At 37.4% G+C, this 21,450-nt stretch overlaps 1 protein-coding gene across 3 annotated transcripts in view; it reads left to right on the forward strand.

Annotated features, from left to right (window-relative positions):
* Nucleotides 1–21,450, forward strand: part of LOC111152071 (transportin 3) — an 87,218-nt gene that overhangs the window by 44,577 nt on the left and 21,191 nt on the right. For 2 of the 3 annotated variants that reach the window (XM_022510361.1, XM_022510364.1), the window contains 11 exons: nucleotides 613–788; nucleotides 1,260–1,398; nucleotides 3,017–3,163; nucleotides 5,784–5,891; nucleotides 7,603–7,694; nucleotides 9,885–10,024; nucleotides 12,807–12,998; nucleotides 16,333–16,424; nucleotides 17,308–17,384; nucleotides 18,872–18,932; nucleotides 20,739–20,879. In XM_022510361.1, coding sequence (XP_022366069.1) covers nucleotides 613–788; nucleotides 1,260–1,398; nucleotides 3,017–3,163; nucleotides 5,784–5,891; nucleotides 7,603–7,694; nucleotides 9,885–10,024; nucleotides 12,807–12,998; nucleotides 16,333–16,424; nucleotides 17,308–17,384; nucleotides 18,872–18,932; nucleotides 20,739–20,879 — 1,365 coding nt within the window. The remainder of the gene's footprint in view (nucleotides 1–612; nucleotides 789–1,259; nucleotides 1,399–3,016; nucleotides 3,164–5,783; nucleotides 5,892–7,602; nucleotides 7,695–9,884; nucleotides 10,025–12,806; nucleotides 12,999–16,332; nucleotides 16,425–17,307; nucleotides 17,385–18,871; nucleotides 18,933–20,738; nucleotides 20,880–21,450) is intronic. The other variant, XM_022510362.1, reaches the window with a different exon arrangement.

Genomic DNA, 21,450 nt, shown 5'->3' on the forward strand with positions numbered 1-21,450 from the left:
TGTGAGTATTTGAGACTTGTTGGACCCTTTCATTTTATTTTATTTTTTATTTTTTAAAAAAATATTTATTTATTTATTCTAGGGAAAGAGAATGTGTGCCAGTGAGGGGAGGATCAGAGGGGGAGGAGGTGGGAAAGAATCCCAGGGAGACTTGGTGCTGAGTGTGGAAGCAAACGTGGGGCTCAGTCCCACAAGCCATGAGATCATGACGTGAAACCAAGAGTTGGGCGCCTAACCAACTGAGCCACCCAGACAACCCAGACCCTTTCATTTTAAATAGTACTTGAATATCAAAAAAGGATGGGAAAGATTTTCACAGACTAAAACAGGGTAGGGAACACATTGCATTACATTTGGAGGGGCTCGTGGGGGGAAAAAAAAACCATGGAATTTTAGAAGTCATGTGACTGAATGGGGTACAAAAAGGCTGATTTGTTTGGCATATAGGGAAATAGGGAAGACTGATGAATATTATCTGGTTGAAGGCCATGACCTTTTAGGCTTTATGCATTTAAAGTACATGTTCAGAAACCGGCTATAGTTGTTTTGCTAGTACTTGGTTTACAGCTTAATGATCATACATCTTATTTCCCTATTCCTGCCATTTCCCAGCAACAGGATAAGACCTCGTCCAACCTACACGAAGCTGCTTCAGATTGTGTGTGCTCAGCTCTCTATGCCATTGAGAATGTGGAGACTAACTTGCCATTAGCCATGCAGCTTTTTCAAGGAGTCCTAACTTTGGAGACTGCGTATCACATGGCTGTGGCACGTGAAGATTTAGACAAGTGAGTGATTATTTAAGGCAGTAGCCCTGGATTCCATCCTTCATGATTTTTTAATGATTCTGGGTAAATACAGACACCACATCCTAAAGATGCTCTGTTCTTGACTAAAACTGGAGTGGAAAATGGATGCAGGAGAGGTTGAAATCATAGAAAGTAGTAATTTTTTCCACTCACAAAGGAAAAGGCTCTAAGAATTAGGGATGAACTTTGGAGTCTCAAGTGTAATTTGATAAGGATTTTATTCATATGTTTTAGTAATTGAGAATTTGAACTGACTTATGAGTCATTTGCTTATATGTATAAAAACATATTATAAGGAAAGGTGGCTGTTACGGAGATTCTGATACAGCGTAGCTAATAATCACTACATGTCCCTTAGGCTGAGGATCCTTTTACTTATTTAAGTATGTCTGTGAGTATGTACATATACAGATTTCTGACTCGGTGCTCTCATTACTCTTTCATCTGCAGAGTTCTGAATTACTGCCGTATTTTCACTGAACTATGTGAAACTTTTCTTGAAAAAATTGTTTGTACTCCAGGCCAAGGTCTTGGCGACCTACGAACTCTGGAACTGCTGCTTATTTGTGCAGGACATCCTCAATATGAGGTAGTGTTTATATTATGCTAAACCCATTTTTCTCTAAGTTGTATGCTGCGTATTACCTATATTCCATTGACACCTTGTGTCATAGCTTTTTATTTGTGGGAGACTATAGTCTTATATTTAATTAGTGTGATGTGATGGTTTCCTCTGTATTAGTTTTTTCTTTCTAAATTATGTTTGGGTTTTTCTATTCTATAGAATCTTTACTATTTTCTAAATATTCTAATTCTAAAAAAATTAGAAATATTCTAATTCTAAAAAAAATTTCTATTCTCTATTTTCTCACCCAGTTAGCCGGGCTGACTGCTATAGGCACCTCAGGGAACCCATTAGGAAGAAAGCTTTTTAACTGAGCCCCCTCTCTAGGTCCAGTTATTCTTTTTAGAACTTTGTAGTTGTAGCTAAAAACAAAACAAAACCACATAAAATCTTAACTGTACCAGTCCTAATACCCAGAATTTTTTCTCCAAATTGTGAGTGAGAATGAGAAAGGGATTGAAAGGATTTAAAAGTCTACTCTTTTCCAAAATCTCTACAACACCCTACCTCTTTAAAAAGTTAGATTTAAAAAAAAAAAAAAAGCTAGATTTTTTTAAACTCTTGTGTATTCAAGAAGTTTTACCTCCTCTTAATAGTATAAGAAGTGAGAAAGAACTCCCAAATTGGGTATTATTTTAAATAGGTCTGTTTTGGATCTTTGATGGGAAAAGGATGATAGGCCTCTCTTATTAAGGGAGGAGCACAGCCCTGTATCTCTTTTTCTCTTATTCAAATAATAAACATTCAAATAATGTTTATTTGTTTGACTTGATCTCATGAGGGTATCTAGATTTGGATGAAACACAAAACATTTCTGGGAGTAGCACTCCCAGTGTACACTGTGTAATGATTATCACTCCTTTAAATAGTGCAATAAGTAAGATAAGCTGTGGATAAAGTCCCAGACTTTTTGTTCCTTTTCATTCCCACTCAGGAAAGTAGGTGAGTAAAAATGACACAAGGTTGGTATGTTCAGGGATTTGCGGATGGTTTGTCTGTCAAGAGGTGAGGTATTTTTTCTTTTTCTTCTTTTTTAAAGAAAGATTTTATTTATCTCAGAGCTCGAACACAAGCATGGGGCTGGGGGGCAGAGGAAGAAGCGGACACTCAGCAGGGAGCCTCGTGTGGGGCTCTATCTTAGGACCCTGGGATTAGGACCTGAGCCTAAGGCAGCCCTTTAACTGATTCAGCCACCCAGGTGCCCCTGTCAAGAGGTGTTTTAATCTCAAACATGAAATGATTTTTGATTTGAGAAAAAAATATTTAAAAGAGACTTCCCATTTCTGTATCTGTTTCTCTAAATTCAGAATCCTTTCTGTTGCTGGAGAAGTTATCAGCTAAAGAGGGACTGTACTCCCAGTTATCATAAATGGAGTTTGGGGCCTATCATTGGAAGATAGTTGGGTAGGATAGTAATAAATCTGCTAGAGAACAGGTGGCTTCTTAACTGGTTCTACTCGTATTATTTTAGATTATATCTTCTTTCCTGTATGGTTCTACTAATAAAACTGTCTTCATATGCCATTCCTTTTTTGAATCAAAAATTAACTTTCTTTTCCTTTTCTCTTTTTCAATTTGACAGGTAGTAGAAATTTCCTTTAACTTTTGGTACCGACTCGGGGAGCATTTGTACAAAACTAATGATGAAGTTATTCATGGAATCTTCAAAGCTTACATTCAGAGGCTGCTTCACGCCTTGGCTCGGCACTGCCAGCTAGAACCAGACCATGTAAGTTCCCTTCTCCACTTCTTCAGATCTTAATTTCCTACTCTTTTCAGTCCTAATTTAAAAATGAACTAAAAAGGTAAGAAAATAAAGCTAATGGAATTTGCAGGTTTTGTGTCACTCTGTAGTGTACACTAAAGAAATCAACACCTTACATTGTAATGAAGAGTGAGTATAAGGCTTATATAGAAAGAAGTAAGTTCTTTTCCTGGAAATTCACCTTAAATAATTCTGCTGAAGAGAAAAAAATAGCTCTTTTAGGTATAAAGCATTATCTGTAAAGTAAAAAAAGGGTAAACTCACGTACAACAATATAAGAAGAGTTACATAAATTAGGATGTTGCAGCTTGATGGACCACTATGCAAAATAATGACTTGAAATAGCAATGCTATTTGCTAAATGAAAAAAATTTAGCAAATATTTTCTCTCTCTCTGTGTCAAATAAATAAATAAAATCTTTTTTTTTTTTTTTTAAAGATTTTATTTATTTATTGGACAGAGAGAGATCACAAGTAGACAAAGAGGCAGGCGGAGAGGGAGAGAGGGAAGCAGGCTCCCTGCCGAGCAAAGAGCCCGATGCGGGACCCGATCCCAGGACCCTGAGATCACGACCCGAGCCGAAGGCAGCGGCTTAACCCTGAGCCACCCAGGCGCCCTTTTTTTTTCTTTTTTAAAGATTTTATTTATTTATTTGACAGAGGGAGATCACAAGTAGACAGAGAGGCAGGCAGAGAGAGAGAGAGAGAGAGAGGGAAGCAGCTTCCCTGCTGAGCAGAGAGCCCGATGCAGGACTCGATCCCAGGACCCTGAGGATCATGACCTGAGCCGAAGGCAGCGGCTTAACCCACTGAGCCACCCAGGCGCCCCAATAAATAAAATCTTTAAAAAAAAAAGAAACAACTTAAAAAAAAGAATATAGAGAAATAATCTACTTGCTTAGAAGAATACATACTAGAAATACCATAAAATAGTCGATTAGAAAACCCTTTAACCTTCGTTCTTTGCTTAGTCTCTTAAATCTTACAGCATCCTTTTGATTGGTTGGTTAGTTGTTCTAATTCTTCTCTTCTTACTCAGGACTTGAAGAGAGTTTTTTCTCATTGCTCACTATTAGATCTGATGTGAAAACTATAACTGTTTCTGTTCTCTTCAGTTTAACGTTAACATTGTTGATTCATGGTATTTTGCATTTTGCATCTTCAAAGAATCTTAGTGACGGTCTAGTGTAGGGGTTTTCATCCTTTATTTTTTTGTTATTTAACTGAGGAATTCTGTCTTCATCTACATCTTACACGGAAGCCTGATAGGTAAATAAAAGCAGGGCCTCTGGTTTCAGTTGGCTGTACTTGGCTTGATCCCATTCTTCTTTTGCCGATTCCCTTGTGGCAGTTCCTTATACTTGTGGATATATGAGTGCTTTGTAATATGTGAGGTGCTATATTTTTTTATTTTTTAAAGATTTTATTTATTTGACAGAAGGAGAGTGAGAGAGGGAACACAAACAGGAGGAATGGGAGAGGGAGAAGCAGGCTTCCCACTGAGTGGGGAGCCCAGTGCAGGGCTCGATCCCAGGACCCTAGGATCCTGACCTGAGCCAGAGGTAGATACTTGATGACTGAACCACCCAGGTGTCCTTGTGGGGTACTTTATAATTCCCTATCTCAGGATAGCCATCATTTCCTTCTCATTCTCTGACTTTAATTTCTTCATCTTAAAGCAAGGAGTTTGGACTAGATCAGCAGTTCTCAGTAGTATTAGGGCTGTTTTCCAAATAGTCATGGATAAAGCTTTTTATACATGCCCTTAACCATCTCCCAATTGAAAGCATGAAATGTAAATGATCTCTATTTTTTTTTTTAAAGATTTTATTTATTTATTTGACAGAGATTACAAGTAGGCAGAGAGGCAGACAGAGAGAGAGAAGGGGAAGCAGGCTCCCTGCTGAGCAGAGAGCCTGATGCAGGGCTTGATACCAGGACCCTGAGATCATGACCTGAGCCCGAGGCAGAGGCTTAACCCACTGAGCCACCCAGGCACCCCGATCTCTATATTTTTTAATGAAAATTTTCAAATGTTTGGCAAAGGTGAAAATTTTATATTGACTGTCTGTATACCTATACCTAAGTTGTACTATACTTATGTTTTTTTTATATATCTGTCTACCTATATAATATTCTTTTTAAAAGTCTAAAATTCTATTCTGAATCTAGCTGTTGTGATAATTACTGATTCTGGTAAATATTGACCCATGAAGCTTCAGGGGTATATTCAGTACTAAAAATAAGATAAACTTAGAAACTCTTAAGTTATCACCTCTTCCAGGTTACTTCCCACTCTGACCACTCAAATTTTTCAACAACAGAGCAATGTGTGGCTTGGAAATATGGGGGAAAAGGAAGAACAGTTTCTCATAGTAAAGGTAGAGGTTAGGTTGTATTGACTTGACATACCTAAAAGTTTAAGAGACCCTGTATATTAAAATAACCTTTGATTTAAGCAACTTATCTCTTGTTCATTGGGACTGAACTGTTTAATGGCTTTTTCTTTATTCTTGTTTTTATAGAGGTCTGTTAAAGCCTTATGATAAGTTTAAAAGAAATGTTATTTGACTTGAAATTTCAGGAGGGGGTTCCTGAGGAGACTGATGACTTTGGAGAGTTTCGGATGAGGGTATCAGATCTGGTGAAAGACTTGATTTTCTTGATTGGGTCTATGGAGTGTTTTGCTCAGGTAAGTCCATTTGGAGATTCTTACCAGTTTTACTGATCACTTGAGTTTTGTTCACTTCGGTGTCTCCTATAAATATTCCACCTTTTTCTTAAATTTTAATGGCTCAATGGGACAGTAGATATGCAGGTGCCTAGCACACTGCCTGGCATATAGTAGCTTGGTTTATTTATTATCTTAATAAGCAAGCCAATTGCAGTCCGTGGATGGTTCAGTTATGGTTTACTCCTATGATTCTTGCTGTTGAAAGCTGTTCTGCTTGTCCAGTCGGAGTGGAAAATCATAGATAAACCTTAAGACCCCAAGGTATTTATAGGGAACTTGGACCTAGCCAGGAAAAATAGGCAAGTTTTTCTGCTTTATTAATTATGTACCGAATCCTGGCAACTCTCTTAGTTATTTGGCATTTCCTTTGTCCACATTTATGGTTAGATTCCTGTGCAGTTTCATCCCAGAGGTGACTATACTAGAGTAGAAGATTCATAGTCCTGTGATTTTCCTGACAGTGAGTAATATTTTACCTCATAAGGTTGCAATCATCACCATTCCACATCACTTAACGTTAGCATAATTTCAGGCAGTTTTCATATTCCTAGATCACACTCTTAAGCTCAGAAATATAGTAGTTTTGATACTTTCATCAGCAATACCGAACTAACCTTTATTTTATTTTATTTTTTTGGTAACCCAGCCATTTTGTATATTTGGGGGTATAATCTGATTTGGAAAGTCTTAATTAAATTATATCTGTTTTTCTTCATATTAAACAAAGTGTGTTTATTGATCTAATTACCAAGGGTTGGAGATTCTTAGAAAGCAGATTCAGTGAGCTCACCAGATCACAGGCAGATGACCTGTGTTCACATTTCAGCTCTTTGTCATTCGCTGTTTGGCTTTGAGCAAGTTACTTGTTCTTCAAATCTCAGTTTACAAATTTACTTAAATTGTCAGTGTTGTTCAAGATGTATTCTGTGGAACACCAGTCATATGAGATATTCTTTGTGGGGGGAGAATCCTCAATTAACATTGGGAAATGACTTAAACAATGTATTAAAGGCTCGGTAAAGTCCTACAACAAGAGAATTACTTAATTTTATCTTACTTAGCAGTGTTTGTTATTTGACTACAGAAATCTTACTTAGACTAACACCCAATCAGATGGATATATGCTGGGAAATTTCTGGACTAGAGCATCTTTGAATATTCTGCTTGGTCTCCTTTTTTTCCTCCCCTTGCTTGGATATGGTATTCTAAATAGCTGCTTTTTAAGAATTTAATCTGTACTACTAGTGTTGATGCAGATAAGTCTTTAAAACAGTAGAAATGTTAAAATCAATACATATATAAGAAATTTACATTGTATTTCAATTTTAAGTGTATTTATGTATTTATCAGTTATTGTAGGGATCACAAAAAGACACTCATGTAATATGTTTGCTTTTCCATAATACTCATTTTGTTGGGGCAGATGATAATTTTGATACATTCCTGGGGAATCTAACTGGTTTTATTTCAGATATTAAAATAGCAGTTAGTTGTAGTTAGTGAAGATGTGAAAAAGGAGTTAATTTTCTCCCCTGGCTCTGAGAGATACTTCGATTTAGTAACGAGGGGCTGGATTTATTTTAACTAAAAGGATTTTTTGTTTTGTTTGTTTTGGAATTCTATTCTGTTTTCCTTTTAATGGATCCATAATCCACCTCTTCTTCTCTAGTTATATTCTACTCTGAAAGAAGGCAACCCACCCTGGGAGGTGACAGAAGCGGTTCTCTTTATCATGGCTGCTATAGCAAAGAGTGTTGATCCGTGAGTGTCTAATAAGTCTTTTGCGGGAACTCTGAATATCAAAGGAAGGAAAATTATACCATTTTTCTCCTGTGCTGTATGTTTGGAAACACTTAGAACTTCTATAATGCTGCCTAGTCGTCTGACTTCTAGAGTTTATTCCAGAGTAGCATGCATTGCTGATACTCATAACCACATATCCTAGAGTTAAAATTATTTTGTTCTTGATGTTAGGAAGATAATGCTGATTTATTTTTCCAGCTGAGGCTCCCTTGTGAAAGTTGATATAATAAAAAAATTGTTAGGCTGTTAAATTGTTGGTGCTTGCTTAAAAGCAGTTGAATAGTCACTGATTAGCTCTCATCTGCTTTTGGACCTTGGGTAAGTGATCCTCACAAATATTTCATCATATTGTTCTCCGTTTTGTCTGCCTTAGAGAATCATTTGTGAGTTTTAGAAAGGCAAGATAGGTACCATTTCACCTTAAAAGAGTAGCAAAATCTAAGGAGCAATTACTATTTTTGTTATTGCCATTGGAAATCTTTAAGTTACTAGAATTTGATTTCTTTTTTTTTTTTTACTAGAATTTGATTTCTAATTGAGTAGCATAGAAATTTTATTTATGATTTTAATATGAATTCCTAAAAACAGAATTTACTTCGTGCTGTGAGTTTATAAATTGATGATAGTATCTATCAAGTTTTCTTGTATTGTGATCAGATACCTGCAACTGAGCTCTATTCCAAGCCTTGGTTAGAGAGATGGTTAAGGCATGTATTTATGAAAAGTATAGTGCTTCTTACTTAGCTGCCTTTTAGACTTGAGTCAGTGAAATCTTACATTGTTTCTAATCCAGTAAATATTCAAGGAGAATAGAGTAGGTTTGCTTTTCTCTATTAAGATGTACTGGCCCCGGGTGGGATGCCTGGGTGGCTTAGTTGGTTAAGCAACTGCCTTTGGCCCAGGTCATCATCCTGGAGTCCGGGGACCGAGTCTGCATCGGGCTCCCTGCTCATTGGGGAGTCTGCTTCTCCCTCTAATCCTCCCCTTCTCCTTCTCTCTTGCTCTCTCATTCTCTCTCTCTCATATAAATAAATCTTTAAAAAAAAAAAAAATCTTAAAAAAAAAAAGATGTATTGGTCCTGAATTACATACCATATTGTTTGCTCTTACATTCATTTTGGTATCTTTTGGAACCTTCAGTGATAGTCTGAGGATTATTAAAATCACTTCTATTCTGATATGTGTTGGTGTAAAAAAGGATGGGTAGAGAGTCTCAAAAATTAGCTTAGTGCTCTCAGGAAACATAACATAAATGAGAGAAGATTTTACATTGTGGTTTTTTTTTTAAATCCACATTTGAAGCCAACTGCATGATTGTAATTTTTTTTAGTGTATGGACTTAGACTTAGTTCATCAGCATGGAGTGCTTTTGCTCTAATCCAGGACATTATTTAGATTTTAAACCTCTTTTGTTTCTGTATTATAGCCTACCACTATGGGGGCATAAAGAATTTCAGCCAGTATTCTTGGGGAGTGGAAAAAAGACAAGGAAAGGGGAAAAAGAAATTCTTGGAGCCATGGAGAGTATTTGGTTAACTTTAATTTTCCCTCATGTTCCAAGTCAGGTCACCTTTACCTGTTCTTGCGGCTTGTATTCTTGTTCCTTTAGTTAGGGAGCTGGCCCACCCGTACTTACCTGTGCTAAAAATTTCCAGTATCCAGCTATAAGAAATATTTTGGAGAAGAACTAATAGCAAGTGGTCTGTGAGAATTATTCACTCATTCATTTAGCCACGCAGCAATATTTATTGAGTGCCCACTGTGTGCCAGGCACTGTTCTAGGTACTGCAGCTAGAAGAATAACTAAAATGGATTCTTTAAAAGAAGACATGCATCCACAGTAAATGCCTGCCTTTCCAATTTGAAGAACATAATCTGATCGCAGGATGTGTCTTTAGATACTTTATTGGCATTTAGAAGATTAAGGAGCAGCATGCTTCTCGTGAAACAGTATCTACTGTTTCTATCTTTTTGCCTTTTTTTGAGGATTTAAAAAACTTTCATACCAAATGTTAAGCACTTTCATCCAAATGGTTATGTGTTTAGAAAAAAGCCCTTTAGCAATGATTTGTCTTTTTACAGCCTGTTATTAGGCCAGAATCTAACCTCTGAAATCAGTAACTGTGAGTACTTACCTTTTGTACTTAGGGAGAACAATCCAACACTGGTGGAGGTCCTAGAAGGAGTCGTCCGCCTTCCAGAGACTGTACATACAGCAGTGCGATACACCAGCATTGAATTGGTTGGAGAGATGAGCGAAGTGGTTGATCGAAATCCTCAGTTCCTTGGTATGTGTGAACTCACTCTTCTGCAGCTACTGAGAGTGATTTTTCTGATTTTGTTCTTCCTTTCTTACTTTCACTCTTGTTCTTTTGTTCTTTATTTTTATTGGTAGGTAGAATGTTTCTAGACAGTGAGAGTAAATACTGTATTATGAGCTGTTGCTTAGTTGACACATTTGTAAACTGGTCATCTCTTGGAAGAGGGATCTTTAAAGATTAGATCTCTAGATAGGGAAACAGTTTGCTTCTAGTAGTCTGCTTCGGGATGAATTTTTCTCTTAGTCTTGGCACATGCTTGAACTAATTAGACTCCCTGTAGTTCTAACTTAGATGCTATTAATAGGCTAAAGCAAAGGAAAGGTTTTTTTTCAGCGTTAAATACTCTTTTTTAAAACCAAGAATTATCATTTGAGACAAAATAAGTACAAATTAAAATGAAAAGAATGTTGAATTATATCAGCTCTGGATGCCCTTATTGGCTTGAAAAAAATAACTAAAGATTATACAAAGTAACTTTAGAATCAAAAGTAAGGGAAGATATCATTTCTTTTATCTCTCTCATTTTGCAGATAAATCCAAAGAGAGTAAATAATTTATCTAAGGTAGTATATATTAAGCCTCCCTGATACTTAGGACTGATACATTCTAAGAATTTTAAGAATCCCCCCCAACTTGTGTCTATCATATTGTTTGATGTATTTCTATGCTTATGTTACCATCTTTTTTTTTTTTTTTTTAATTCCAGTATAGTTAACATAAGTGCTGTATTAGTTTCAGGTGTATAATATAGTGATTAAACAGTTCTGTGCATTACTTGGTGCTCATCAAGATAAGTGTACTCTTAATCCCCTTCACCTATTTCACCCATCCCCTCCATCCACCCCACCTCTGATAACCATCAGTTTGTTATCTATAGTTAAGAATCTGGTTTTTTTTCCCTTTGTTTTGGAAATCATATGGTATTTCTCTTTCTCTGACTTACTTCACTTAGCATTATACTCTCTAGATCCATCTGTGTTGTTGCAGATGGCAAAATTTCATTCTTTTTTATGACTGAGTGATATCTGTGTGTGTGTGCACGCACACGCACATGTATGTGAACATGTGTTTATACCTCTTCTTTATTCGTGTGTCTTTCAGTGGACACTTGGGTTGCTTCTGTAATTTGGCTATTGTAAATAATGCTGCATTAAACATAGGGGTGTGTATATTTTTCTAAATTTGTGTTTTCGTATTCTTTTGAGTAAATACCCAATAGTGAAATTACTGGATTATACATCTATTACCCACTTTCAGCTTGATTTTATTTTACATATGATCTTTTTTTTTTTTAAAGATTTTATTTATTTATTTGACAGAGATCACAATTAGGCAGAGAGGCAGGCAGACAGAGAGAGAGAGAGAGAGGAGGAAGCAGGCTCCCTGCTGAGCAGAGAGCCCGATATGGGGCTCGATCCCAGGACTCCGGGATCATGACCTGAGCCGAAGGCAGAGGCTTTAACCCACTGAGCCACCCAGGCGCCCCTACATATGATCTTTTTTATTGTTTTAAAACTGTTGCTTAAAAGGTGATGTTTCTTTTTTCTTATTTCTGTGTATAGAGCGTATGATAGATATGTTCACATTATAGCTGAGACACTTTCAAGTTCAACATACCATTGAAAAATTTTTTCAGAATACCTGTTTTCTAATGCTTAGATTCTTCACTTCTGTAATCTGTCTCAACATTTGACTTTCTTTTCTGAATGATTCTTCTACAAGAAACTAAAGTGGGTTTGTTTGTTAAGCCTTATCACTCAGTACCACCATGCAGTATCTCATTTAAATACATGCATCAGCAGTAAGACAAATTGCTCCATGTTTGTACTTACTTTAGAATAGTTAAAACAATGGATATTCCATTTGAGAATCACAGAAGCTTACAGCATTATAGTTCCCTATACTCTATACTTAGTTCTTCTGATTCCTAAGCTTAAAACTTTTAGGCTGCTTTTGTGGAGAGGACCAGGGGTTCATGCTGATTGGGGCATTATATTGGTCATTAGATGGGAAATGGAGATAACGTTTTAATGTGCTTTACGACATTGTTCTTTGATTCCTTCTTTACTGGTTTGGTATGAGATTATTCTGATGTACTTTCAAAGTGTTCCTTAATCATATGTGATTTTTCCATAGAAAATTATTCTGATTTTTATAAAGTAAGGTAAAAGATAAGAATGTGCTTTATAGAAATTCACCTTTATGATCAGTTTCTTTGGAACACTTATTTTTGTTACAAAAGTAAAGCATAGTTTTTCCAGAAGTACTAAAAGCTCAATCTGCATGTTTTTAAGGCCTTTTCTAACTATAAAGAAGCAAGTATAAAAGTGTCCACTTAGATAACTGTCGTCCTGGTTAACATAGGCTCTTTTTCACATAGTGACTCATCTCTGAGTATAAATAATGGTAGCTCTCTGAGCTTTATATTCTTTCTTATATTACCTTATTCTTAATACATGGATGGCCTTATCCACCCGTGGTTTTCAAACTATGCTGTGTGAAGGCCTAGCCATGAGGAAAGAAATAGAAGGTGAATAGATAGGACCCAGGGCTCCCTGACACTATGTCAGTGAGATCAGCTCCTTTTTTATGTTTTATATATTGGGGTTTGAACACATTTCATTTTTTTAAATGGTTCTTTTGCTTAAAGGCGGGGTGGGGGCAGGAATATAAACCTCTGTTATAAGGAGCTACAAGTTTTCCTTGAGTTTTAGACCTGTAATCTCTACTGTGTGGTATCTCTCCTTAGACCCTGTGTTGGGCTATTTGATGAAGGGCCTGTGTGAAAAGCCTCTGGCTTCTGCTGCAGCCAAAGCCATTCATAACATTTGCTCTGTCTGCCGAGACCACATGGCTCAGCACTTTAATGGACTCCTGGAGATTGCCCGTTCCCTTGATTCCTTCATGTTGTCTCCAGAAGCTGCTGTGGGCTTGCTAAAAGGTATTTACTTCAGATATTAACCAAGAACATCTCTAAGCCCTTCTGGGGGGTTATCTTATACTAATCATATCCCAGTTTTTCAGTTGCAGTATACTTAGTGATGGAGAAAGTTGACCGTTCCACTCAGGGGAGGGTGTTGATATATACATGTACTCTTTTCTTAGAATACTTTAAGGCTGTATAACTACTTCAACCTGCTTACAGTGTGTATAGCACAGACTTAAATTTTGGGGTGGTGATGACACATTTGAACTAGATACAGTTCTTTTAGAGTTGGGGGAAGAATAAAAAAAGGAGCCCAGGGTGCCTGGGTGGCTCAGTGGGTTAAGCCGCTGCCTTCGGCTCAGGTCATGATCTCAGGTTCCTGGGATCGAGTCCCGCATCGGGCTCTCTGCTCAGCAGGGAGCCTGCTTCCCTCTATCTCTCTCTGCCTGCCTCTCTGCCTACTTGTGAACTCTGTCTGTCAAATAAATAAATAAAATCTTTAAAAAAAAAAAAAAAAAGGAGCCCAAATAGTATTGCCATACCAAAGCAGTAGGTGGAAATTTAAAGGTAGTTTATGTGGATCAGTCCTGTCCGTAGAAACTTGGTGTCTTAGTATTCTTTAACCATTATGAATCAGCTTTACGCTCAGTGATTGCCTATTCAGAGGCAAGTAGCTAGAGTGGTGATGAAGTTCAAAGAAGAACTAGAGATATTAGGGCTAGGAAAAAGAAGAGACTTTAAGCATGATGGCTATTTTTAAATATTTGAAAGATTATCCTATAAAAGAAGGAATAGATTTATGAGTAGTAGTCAGTTGTTGACATGTACTGGCTTTTATTTATTTATTTTTTTAAATGATTTTTTTTTTTAAGATTTTATTTATTTATTTGACAGAGTGAGATCACAAGTAGGCATAGAGGCAGGCAGAGAGAGAGAGAGAAGGAAGCAGGCTCCCTGCCAAGCAGAGAGCCCAATGCAGGACTCGATCCCAGGACCCTGAGATCATGACCTGAGCCGAAGGCAGAGGCTTAACCCACTGAGCCACCCAGGCGCTCCATGTACTGGCTTTTAGAAAGAAAACACTTTCTTACTAAACTCTGAAAGTAGATTGAGGTGCCCTGTGAGGTAGTGAAATCTTTACAGCTGGCAGTGAGAGGGGATTGAGGATATATCAAATAAAACACTGGGTAATAGAACCTTTGTGGCATCATTTAAGCCTCTGTGAGTAGCAAACAAGTTAGTCTTGGCTAGATTTGGATGACCTTGTGTGGGAACTAACTGTTCTTTCCTATATCTATGATGAAGTTCCTTTCCAGCTAGTGTATTTGCATTTTCCAAGACAGATTTTCTTTCTGTAGCATGGGTTTTTATTGTTTCCATTCATAGGCGTAGATAATAAGACATTGATTCAGAGTCAAATATTCCTACTATTGAGCTACTGCTAGTGGTTACTTCTGCTATCTTGTAATTTTCTAGTGAAATTTAACCTTGATACTGAAGTGACATCTAACCTGTAGTTAGATGGCATCTCATTTATCAGTGATACCTTCTCAATAAAGAAAACTTTTTATTTAAAAAAAATTTTTTTAGGATATAACTATGGGGCGCCTGAGTGGCTTAGTTGGTTAAGCATCTGCCTTTGGCTCGGGTCATGATCCCAGGGTCCTGGGATTGAGCCCCACAGTGGGCTCCCTATTCAGCAGGGAACCTGCTTCACCCCTTTCCTCTGTCCCCTGCTTGTGCTCTCTCTTTCACACCTCTCTCTATATGTGTCGAATAAATAAATAAAATCTTTAAAAAAAATGTATTTTGAGAGAGCGAGAGTGCACGTGAACAGGGAGAGGGAAAGAATTCTCTAGCAGGAAAGACTGCTAACTGAGTGGGGAGCCTGACCTGGAGCTCCATCCCATAGCCCTGAGAGCATGACCTGAGCCAAAATCAAGGATCAGCCTCTTAACTGACTGAGCTACCCAGGCACCCCATATATACAACTTAAAAAAAAAAAAAAGAGTTTCAGTAACATTCTTTTCTGTAGAAATAAATTAAAAAGAAAAAGCATATTTAAGTTAGATTCTCCCCTATAGTTTTTTTTTTTTTAATATTTTATTTATTAATTGACAGAGAGAGACACAGCGAGAGAGGGAACACAAGCAGGGGTAGTGGGAGAGGGAGAAGCAGGCTTCCCGCTGAGCAGGGAGCCCAACACGGCGCTCGATCCCAGGACCCTGGGATCATGACCTGAGCTGAAGGCAGACACTTAATGACTGAGCCACCCAGGTGCCCCCTCCCCTATAGTTTTAAATAAGTCTAACTCACCCATGGCTTATAGACTACCAGGAGAAATCATTTAGTTTTTAAATTCATATTTGAAGACTTACGGATTGATTACCATTCTGTTGAATGAAATATGGAAGATGAGAAAAACCAGTCATGGATAAAAACAAAGAGGTGGTGGAGGCTTTTGCAACTATTTAAAAAATGAAAGGCAAACTTAACTTTTTCTTCTGTTCAAAGCATTCATTTTACAGATAAAGAAACTGAGGCCCAGAGATAATACCTTACCTGGCTGATAGATTCTGTTATGGTATAACTAGAATCCGATCTCTAATTTCAGCCCATTCTTTTTTTTTTTTTTTTTTTTTTGGTCTACCTTTTTAAAAAAACAGGTTTTATTTATTTATTTGACAGAGAGAGAGAGAGATTACAAGTAGGCAGAGAAGCAGCAGGCGGCGGGGGCGGGGAACTCAGGCCCCCTGCTGAGCAGAGAGCCCAATGCGGGGCTCCATCCCAGGACCCTGGGATCATGACCTGAGCCGAAGGCAGAGGCTTAACCCACTGAGCCACCCAGGCGCCCCAATTTCAGCCCATTCTTACAAAAAAAAAAAAATAATAATAATTGTCAATTTCTCAAACCTCTTTGATGGTAAGAATTGCCTATGGTACTTATTAAAAGTAAAGGCTCTTCTTAAACCTCTGGGAAGTTTGAGAACGATTATGCTATGCTATATAAAAATAGCTTTGGTGTTGGCTTTGTAAAGGAGATTTCTTTTTCTTAAGTATTTGAAGAATTAAAAGGGAGTTGTATTTAAACATCTTGAAACCCATAGATGCTGAGGAGAGAGAATTTAATATTAACTTCAGTTATAAATGTTAGTGTGAAGGTCACTTTGTTGTCTAAGCCAAATAAAGAGAAACCAGCCTAAATAACAAAATACTTTAACTAAAAAAGCAGTGTTGAGCTTTTTAAAAGAATGAAACCAGCCAACCTTTTCTGTTAGTCAAATGATGGAGACCAATGAATTACCTCAGTTTAGCATTTATTTTACTTGTATTTTTCTTTGTCTTACAGGGACAGCACTTGTCCTAGCCAGGTTACCTTTGGATAAGATTACTGAATGCCTTAGTGAACTATGTTCTGTTCAGGTTATGGCATTGAAAAAGGTGAGTCCAATTAGAAAAGGGGTTTAGTACATACTTATGATGTTTACATGTTAGAAAGGAAAAGACAGAATATACAAGTGATCCTTTATCTACCTACAAAAGCCAAGAGAATGAACTAAAAAGTTATTAAAATTAATCAGTCTATCAAAGGAGCTGCATACAAGGAATAAGTATTCTAAAATCAGTAGATTTTCACTATCAGTAATACAGTTTAGAAGATATAATGGGGAAAATAACATTCAAGTTAGGAATCAAAACCATAACCTACCATATTTCCTTCAAGAATATTATAAAGATGTCAGCTCTTCTCAAGTTACATTTATAGTGCAGTAATAGGAGAATTCAACATAATGATTCTAAAGTTTATCTCTAATCATATGCTGGTAGGAGCATTTAAGAAATTTTAGGAAAGAATAAGAAGCAACTTGCTGTATCTCTTAAAATACATTGTAAAGCCTTAGTCATTTTAAAGTGTAATAAAAAAAGAAAGGAAAAAAGTGTCCTAATAGAAAGTGAAATAAAGATACAGATTATATAATAATGTTACCTGTTGTCTGTACTGTAATATATAATGTATATAATGTCTTGGTCATTATGAAAGTAAATGGGAAAACATTAAATAATACTGTTTTCCACTCCACAGTGATCATGTAGTAAAAGTGTTGTATTATGTAGTTTTAGCCATGATGCAGTAAGATGAAGGAAAGTAATTTGACAATATGAATTTAAAAGTTTGCACCATTTGAGTAACTATTGGGAATCTCTTATAAGGAAGTAAGCAGAGATTGGGAGGGAGGTGGATGTTTAAGGGTGTATATCTGCAGTGTTTGCTATAGGGATGTATGTGTAACAACACAGTGTTGATACCTCTCTGTCTCATCAGCTGTTGTCTCAGGAGCCCAGCAATGGTATATCCTCAGATCCCACTGTGTTCTTAGATCGCCTTGCAGTAATATTTAGGTAAGAAGGGAGACTGCTTGCCTGCCTTGGGTTAACAGCTCAAATAAGACCATTATGTATTAAAGAAAGCAAGTGTTTTTCACGAAACTTCCAGGTACCTCCTATAATCTCTTCTGTTAGGAGACTGATAAGCCCATTACTTGAAATTTTGGAGCAAAGACAAATTCTAAGAATATGTTCTTGGTAGAACCTTTGTCAGAAGATCCTCTAAAATGTAATTAAGTTTTTTGGTCTCTAGATTGGTGATTATCAGACTAAATTTAACATGCACCACAGCTACCCAGAGGGCTTATCAAAACAGATTGCTGGGTCCTAGACCCACAGTGTTTGATTCACTTGGATTTTGGGTAGGACCCAAGAATTCCTAGTAAGTTCCCAGGTGTTGCTATTGCTGCTGCTTGCTATTCCAAGGCTCACACTTTCAGAACTATTGCTGTGTCTTATAAGGGTGCAAAAAAATAATGAAGACTTTTTATTGATCAAGTGAAATTAATCCTTCTTTGAAATCAAGAAGAGCCTAATGATTAAAAAAGCATTTGTGTGACAATGTTGAAAGAGTGAATCCTTACTGAGTTATATAATTTATAATTTGTCAGACCCATAGATGGAACTGGATTATCAGAGTAGTTGTATAAAAGAAAATGAGATTTTTATTAAATTGCTGTTGAGCTTATTGAAATTAAAGAATTATTTCCTTTAAAAAGGTTGGTAATCATACAGGATTTTTTTTTTCCTGCTTTCTTTCAAATTAGTGGATTCTAGAACAAGGCAACTAATTGGATTTGATACATTGTGAGTGGGCCCATATTATATATCATTGGATTCAGACTAGAACCATGAGAAACATCTTGGGTAGAGTAGAATTCCTGAAACTTTTGCCTTTTTAATGTTGAGAGTAGAGCAGTACTTAGTTTATTATAGTGGATTTAGATAACCTGGTTTTTAATTAATATTTTTATTAATTTGGAAGAGTTTACATATTCTGGTTTTTAAAAAGAGGGGAATGAAAAAAATAATTAGAGTGCTCCACAGCCTATGTAAGCCAGAGTTAGATTGAGTTCTCATGCTCTGGTAGAAGTGGCTTAAAGGTGGCAAAAAAAGGGTGAGGGGGATTTTTTTTGTTTTAAAGATTTTATTTATTTATTTGACAAAGAGATCATAAGTAGGCAGAGAGGCAGGCAGAGGAGGATGGAGGAAGCAGGCCCCCTGCTGAGCCACTGCATCCTAGAACCCTGAGATCATGACCTGAGCCCAAAGCAGAGGCTTAACCCACTGAGCCACCCAGGCGCCCCTGAGGGGGATGTTTTAAATTATGTGCTTGTGTTTGTTTGACTGGACTAGAAGGAAAAGTGTTAAGTTGTAAATAACTTTATTATTTTGGTACTCTTTATGTGGTGACAATGTTACTATGTAAGGTAGCAGGATTCGGGGCTATGGCTCTTCATTTAAATTGCTCTTTTACTATTTTTGGTTGTTGCCTTTCCCAGACACACCAATCCCATTGTGGAAAATGGACAAACTCATCCGTGCCAAAAAGTCATACAGGAAGTAAGTGCTTAATGGACGCCTGTGGAACAAGGCTTCCCTTCCTTTTTTCCTTACAAGGCTGTGGGTAACTAAAGTGTGAAGGTATTGTCTTCTAGGTTCATAGGAAGATTCAGTTTCTTGATATAGTTGAAATTTCAGTGACTAGAATAGAACCATTCAAATAAATATTTTTTACCTCAGATTTGATAAGAAAACACCCTGTGGGGAAATGCACTCAGAGTCCAGAGAAGTAGAGAGTGATTAACTATGTGAATCCTGGAGTTGCTAGGAGGCCTGATTAATACTAGCAAATTTTTTTTTATGTATATCTTTTTTTTTTATTAACATGTAATGTATTCTTTGCCCCAGGGGTACAGGTCTGTGAATCGTCAGGCTTACACACTTCACAGCACTCACCAAGCATATACCTTCCCCAGTGTCCATATAACCCAACCACCCTCTCCAGGCAACCCTTACTTTGTTTTGTGAGATTAAGAGTCTTTTATGGTTTGTCTCCCTCCCGATCCCATCTTGTTTCAGTTTTTCCTTCCCTACCCCTCAAACTCCCCACTTTGCCTCTCAAATTCCTCATATCAGGGAGATCATACGATAATTGTCTTTCTCTGATTGACTTATGTCGCTCCGCATAATACCCTCTAGTTCTATCCACGTCATTGGAAATGGCAAGATTTCATTTCTTTTGATGGCTGCATAGTATTCCATTGTATATATACACACCACATCTTTTTTTTTTTTTTTAAGATTTTATTTATTTATTTGACAGAGATCACAAGTAGGCAGAGAGGCAGGCAGAGAGAGAGAGAGAGAGAGGAGGAAGCAGGCTCCCTGCTGAGCAGAGAGTCCGATGTGGGGCTCGATCCCAGGACTCTGGGATCATGACCTGAGCCAAAGGCAGAGGCTTTAACCCACTGAGCCACTCAGGCGCCCCATACACACCACGTCTTTATCCATTTATCTATTGATGGACAACTATGTTCTTTCCATAGTTTGGCTGTTGTGGACATTGCAAGCAAAATTTTTTTTGACAAAGCTGTTTATCCCTCATGGCTTTTGTTTTCCCATTGGAAACACGCTTCTCCTTTTTTCACTGAGGGTAATATGAGGATCAAAAGGCATGTTTTGAGAAGTGCTTTTCAGACTTCAGGGGGGAAAACACCAAGTACCTTAAGTGTTCGACAGTATCAAATAATGCCATTTCATTAGCTATGCCCTTTTGTTCAGAGTATTCCAGCTCAGAACTGTCTTTAAATATCTATTCCTCTATAAATCATACTAATTATTTTCATCCTAAATCAGGAATTCCAGAGTTTATCTTTTAGTGAAGTTAGACATGCTCTTCTTCCAGTTCTAAAGAGTTACTGCACTTTTTTTTTTTTTTTAAAGATTTTATTTATTTATTTGACCGACAGATCACAAGTAGGCAGAGAAGCAGGCAGAGAGAGAGGAGGAAGCAGGCTCTCTGCCAAGCAGAGAGCCTGATAACGGGGCTCGATTCCAGGACCTGAGATCATGACCTGAGCCGAAGGCAGAGGCTTTAACCCAATGAGCCACCCAGGCGCCCTGTCACTGTACTTTTCCTAAGAAGTGGTTGTGTTTTAGAATTGGATAGCGTATTGAAACTCTACACACTCACGTACACACGCACGCGTGCATTCATGCACACCAGGTTCACGCTACATGTTTTTCTCTAAAGAAAGCTTTTTCCAAATTATTTGAAAACCAAATCAGGTGTTACCAACTTGGGAGCATTTTTTTCAGCTCTTAGTTCATTGTTTTTTTTCTTGTGCTCTTTGACTTTTGATTCAGATATGGCCAGTTTTATCTGAGACTCTAAATAAACACCGGGCTGATAATCGGATTGTGGAGCGTTGTTGCAGATGCCTCCGCTTTGCTGTTCGCTGTGTAGGCAAAGGATCTGCAGCCCTGCTGCAGCCACTAGTTACGCAGGTAAGTTCTTCCTTTGAGGGAAAATGTGAAGTGTACAGAATTTGAAGTAAGAGTCTTTATTTATTTTTTTTTTTAAGATTTTATTTATTTGGAAGAGAGAGGAATGGGGGGATCCTGACCAGCGGGGAGAGGAAGAGGGAGAAGCAGACTCCCCACTGAGCAGGGCGCCCAACTCACGGCTGGATCCCAGGACTCAGATCATGACCTGAGCTGAAGGCAGACATTTAACTTACTAAACCACCCAGGCATCCCTGAAATAGGATTCTTTAGAACAAAACTTTGCTGATGAAATGAAACACTTTTGTATTTATTAAATACAAACTCCAAAATATTTGAAAGAGATAAATAGTGCCTGTGGTATGTTGTCTCTGAAGGAAACTGCCTATAATCTGTTTTGTGATCGTCTAAATAGTAACACATTTCACTGTAAAATTAAGAGAATGACTTTAATGCCCAGCTCTCATATACCAATGCTGAGCATTTTTATAATTTTCTTTTATAACATGTCATATCAAATTTTGCTGTTGCTTGGCCCAAGGGAATTTTTTTCTGTATCAGTCACAGTTGGTAA

This window comes from Enhydra lutris, unplaced genomic scaffold, assembly GCF_002288905.1.
Source record: "Enhydra lutris kenyoni isolate GAN:26980312 unplaced genomic scaffold, ASM228890v2 scaffoldscaffold27, whole genome shotgun sequence".
NCBI lineage: Eukaryota > Metazoa > Chordata > Mammalia > Carnivora > Mustelidae > Enhydra > Enhydra lutris.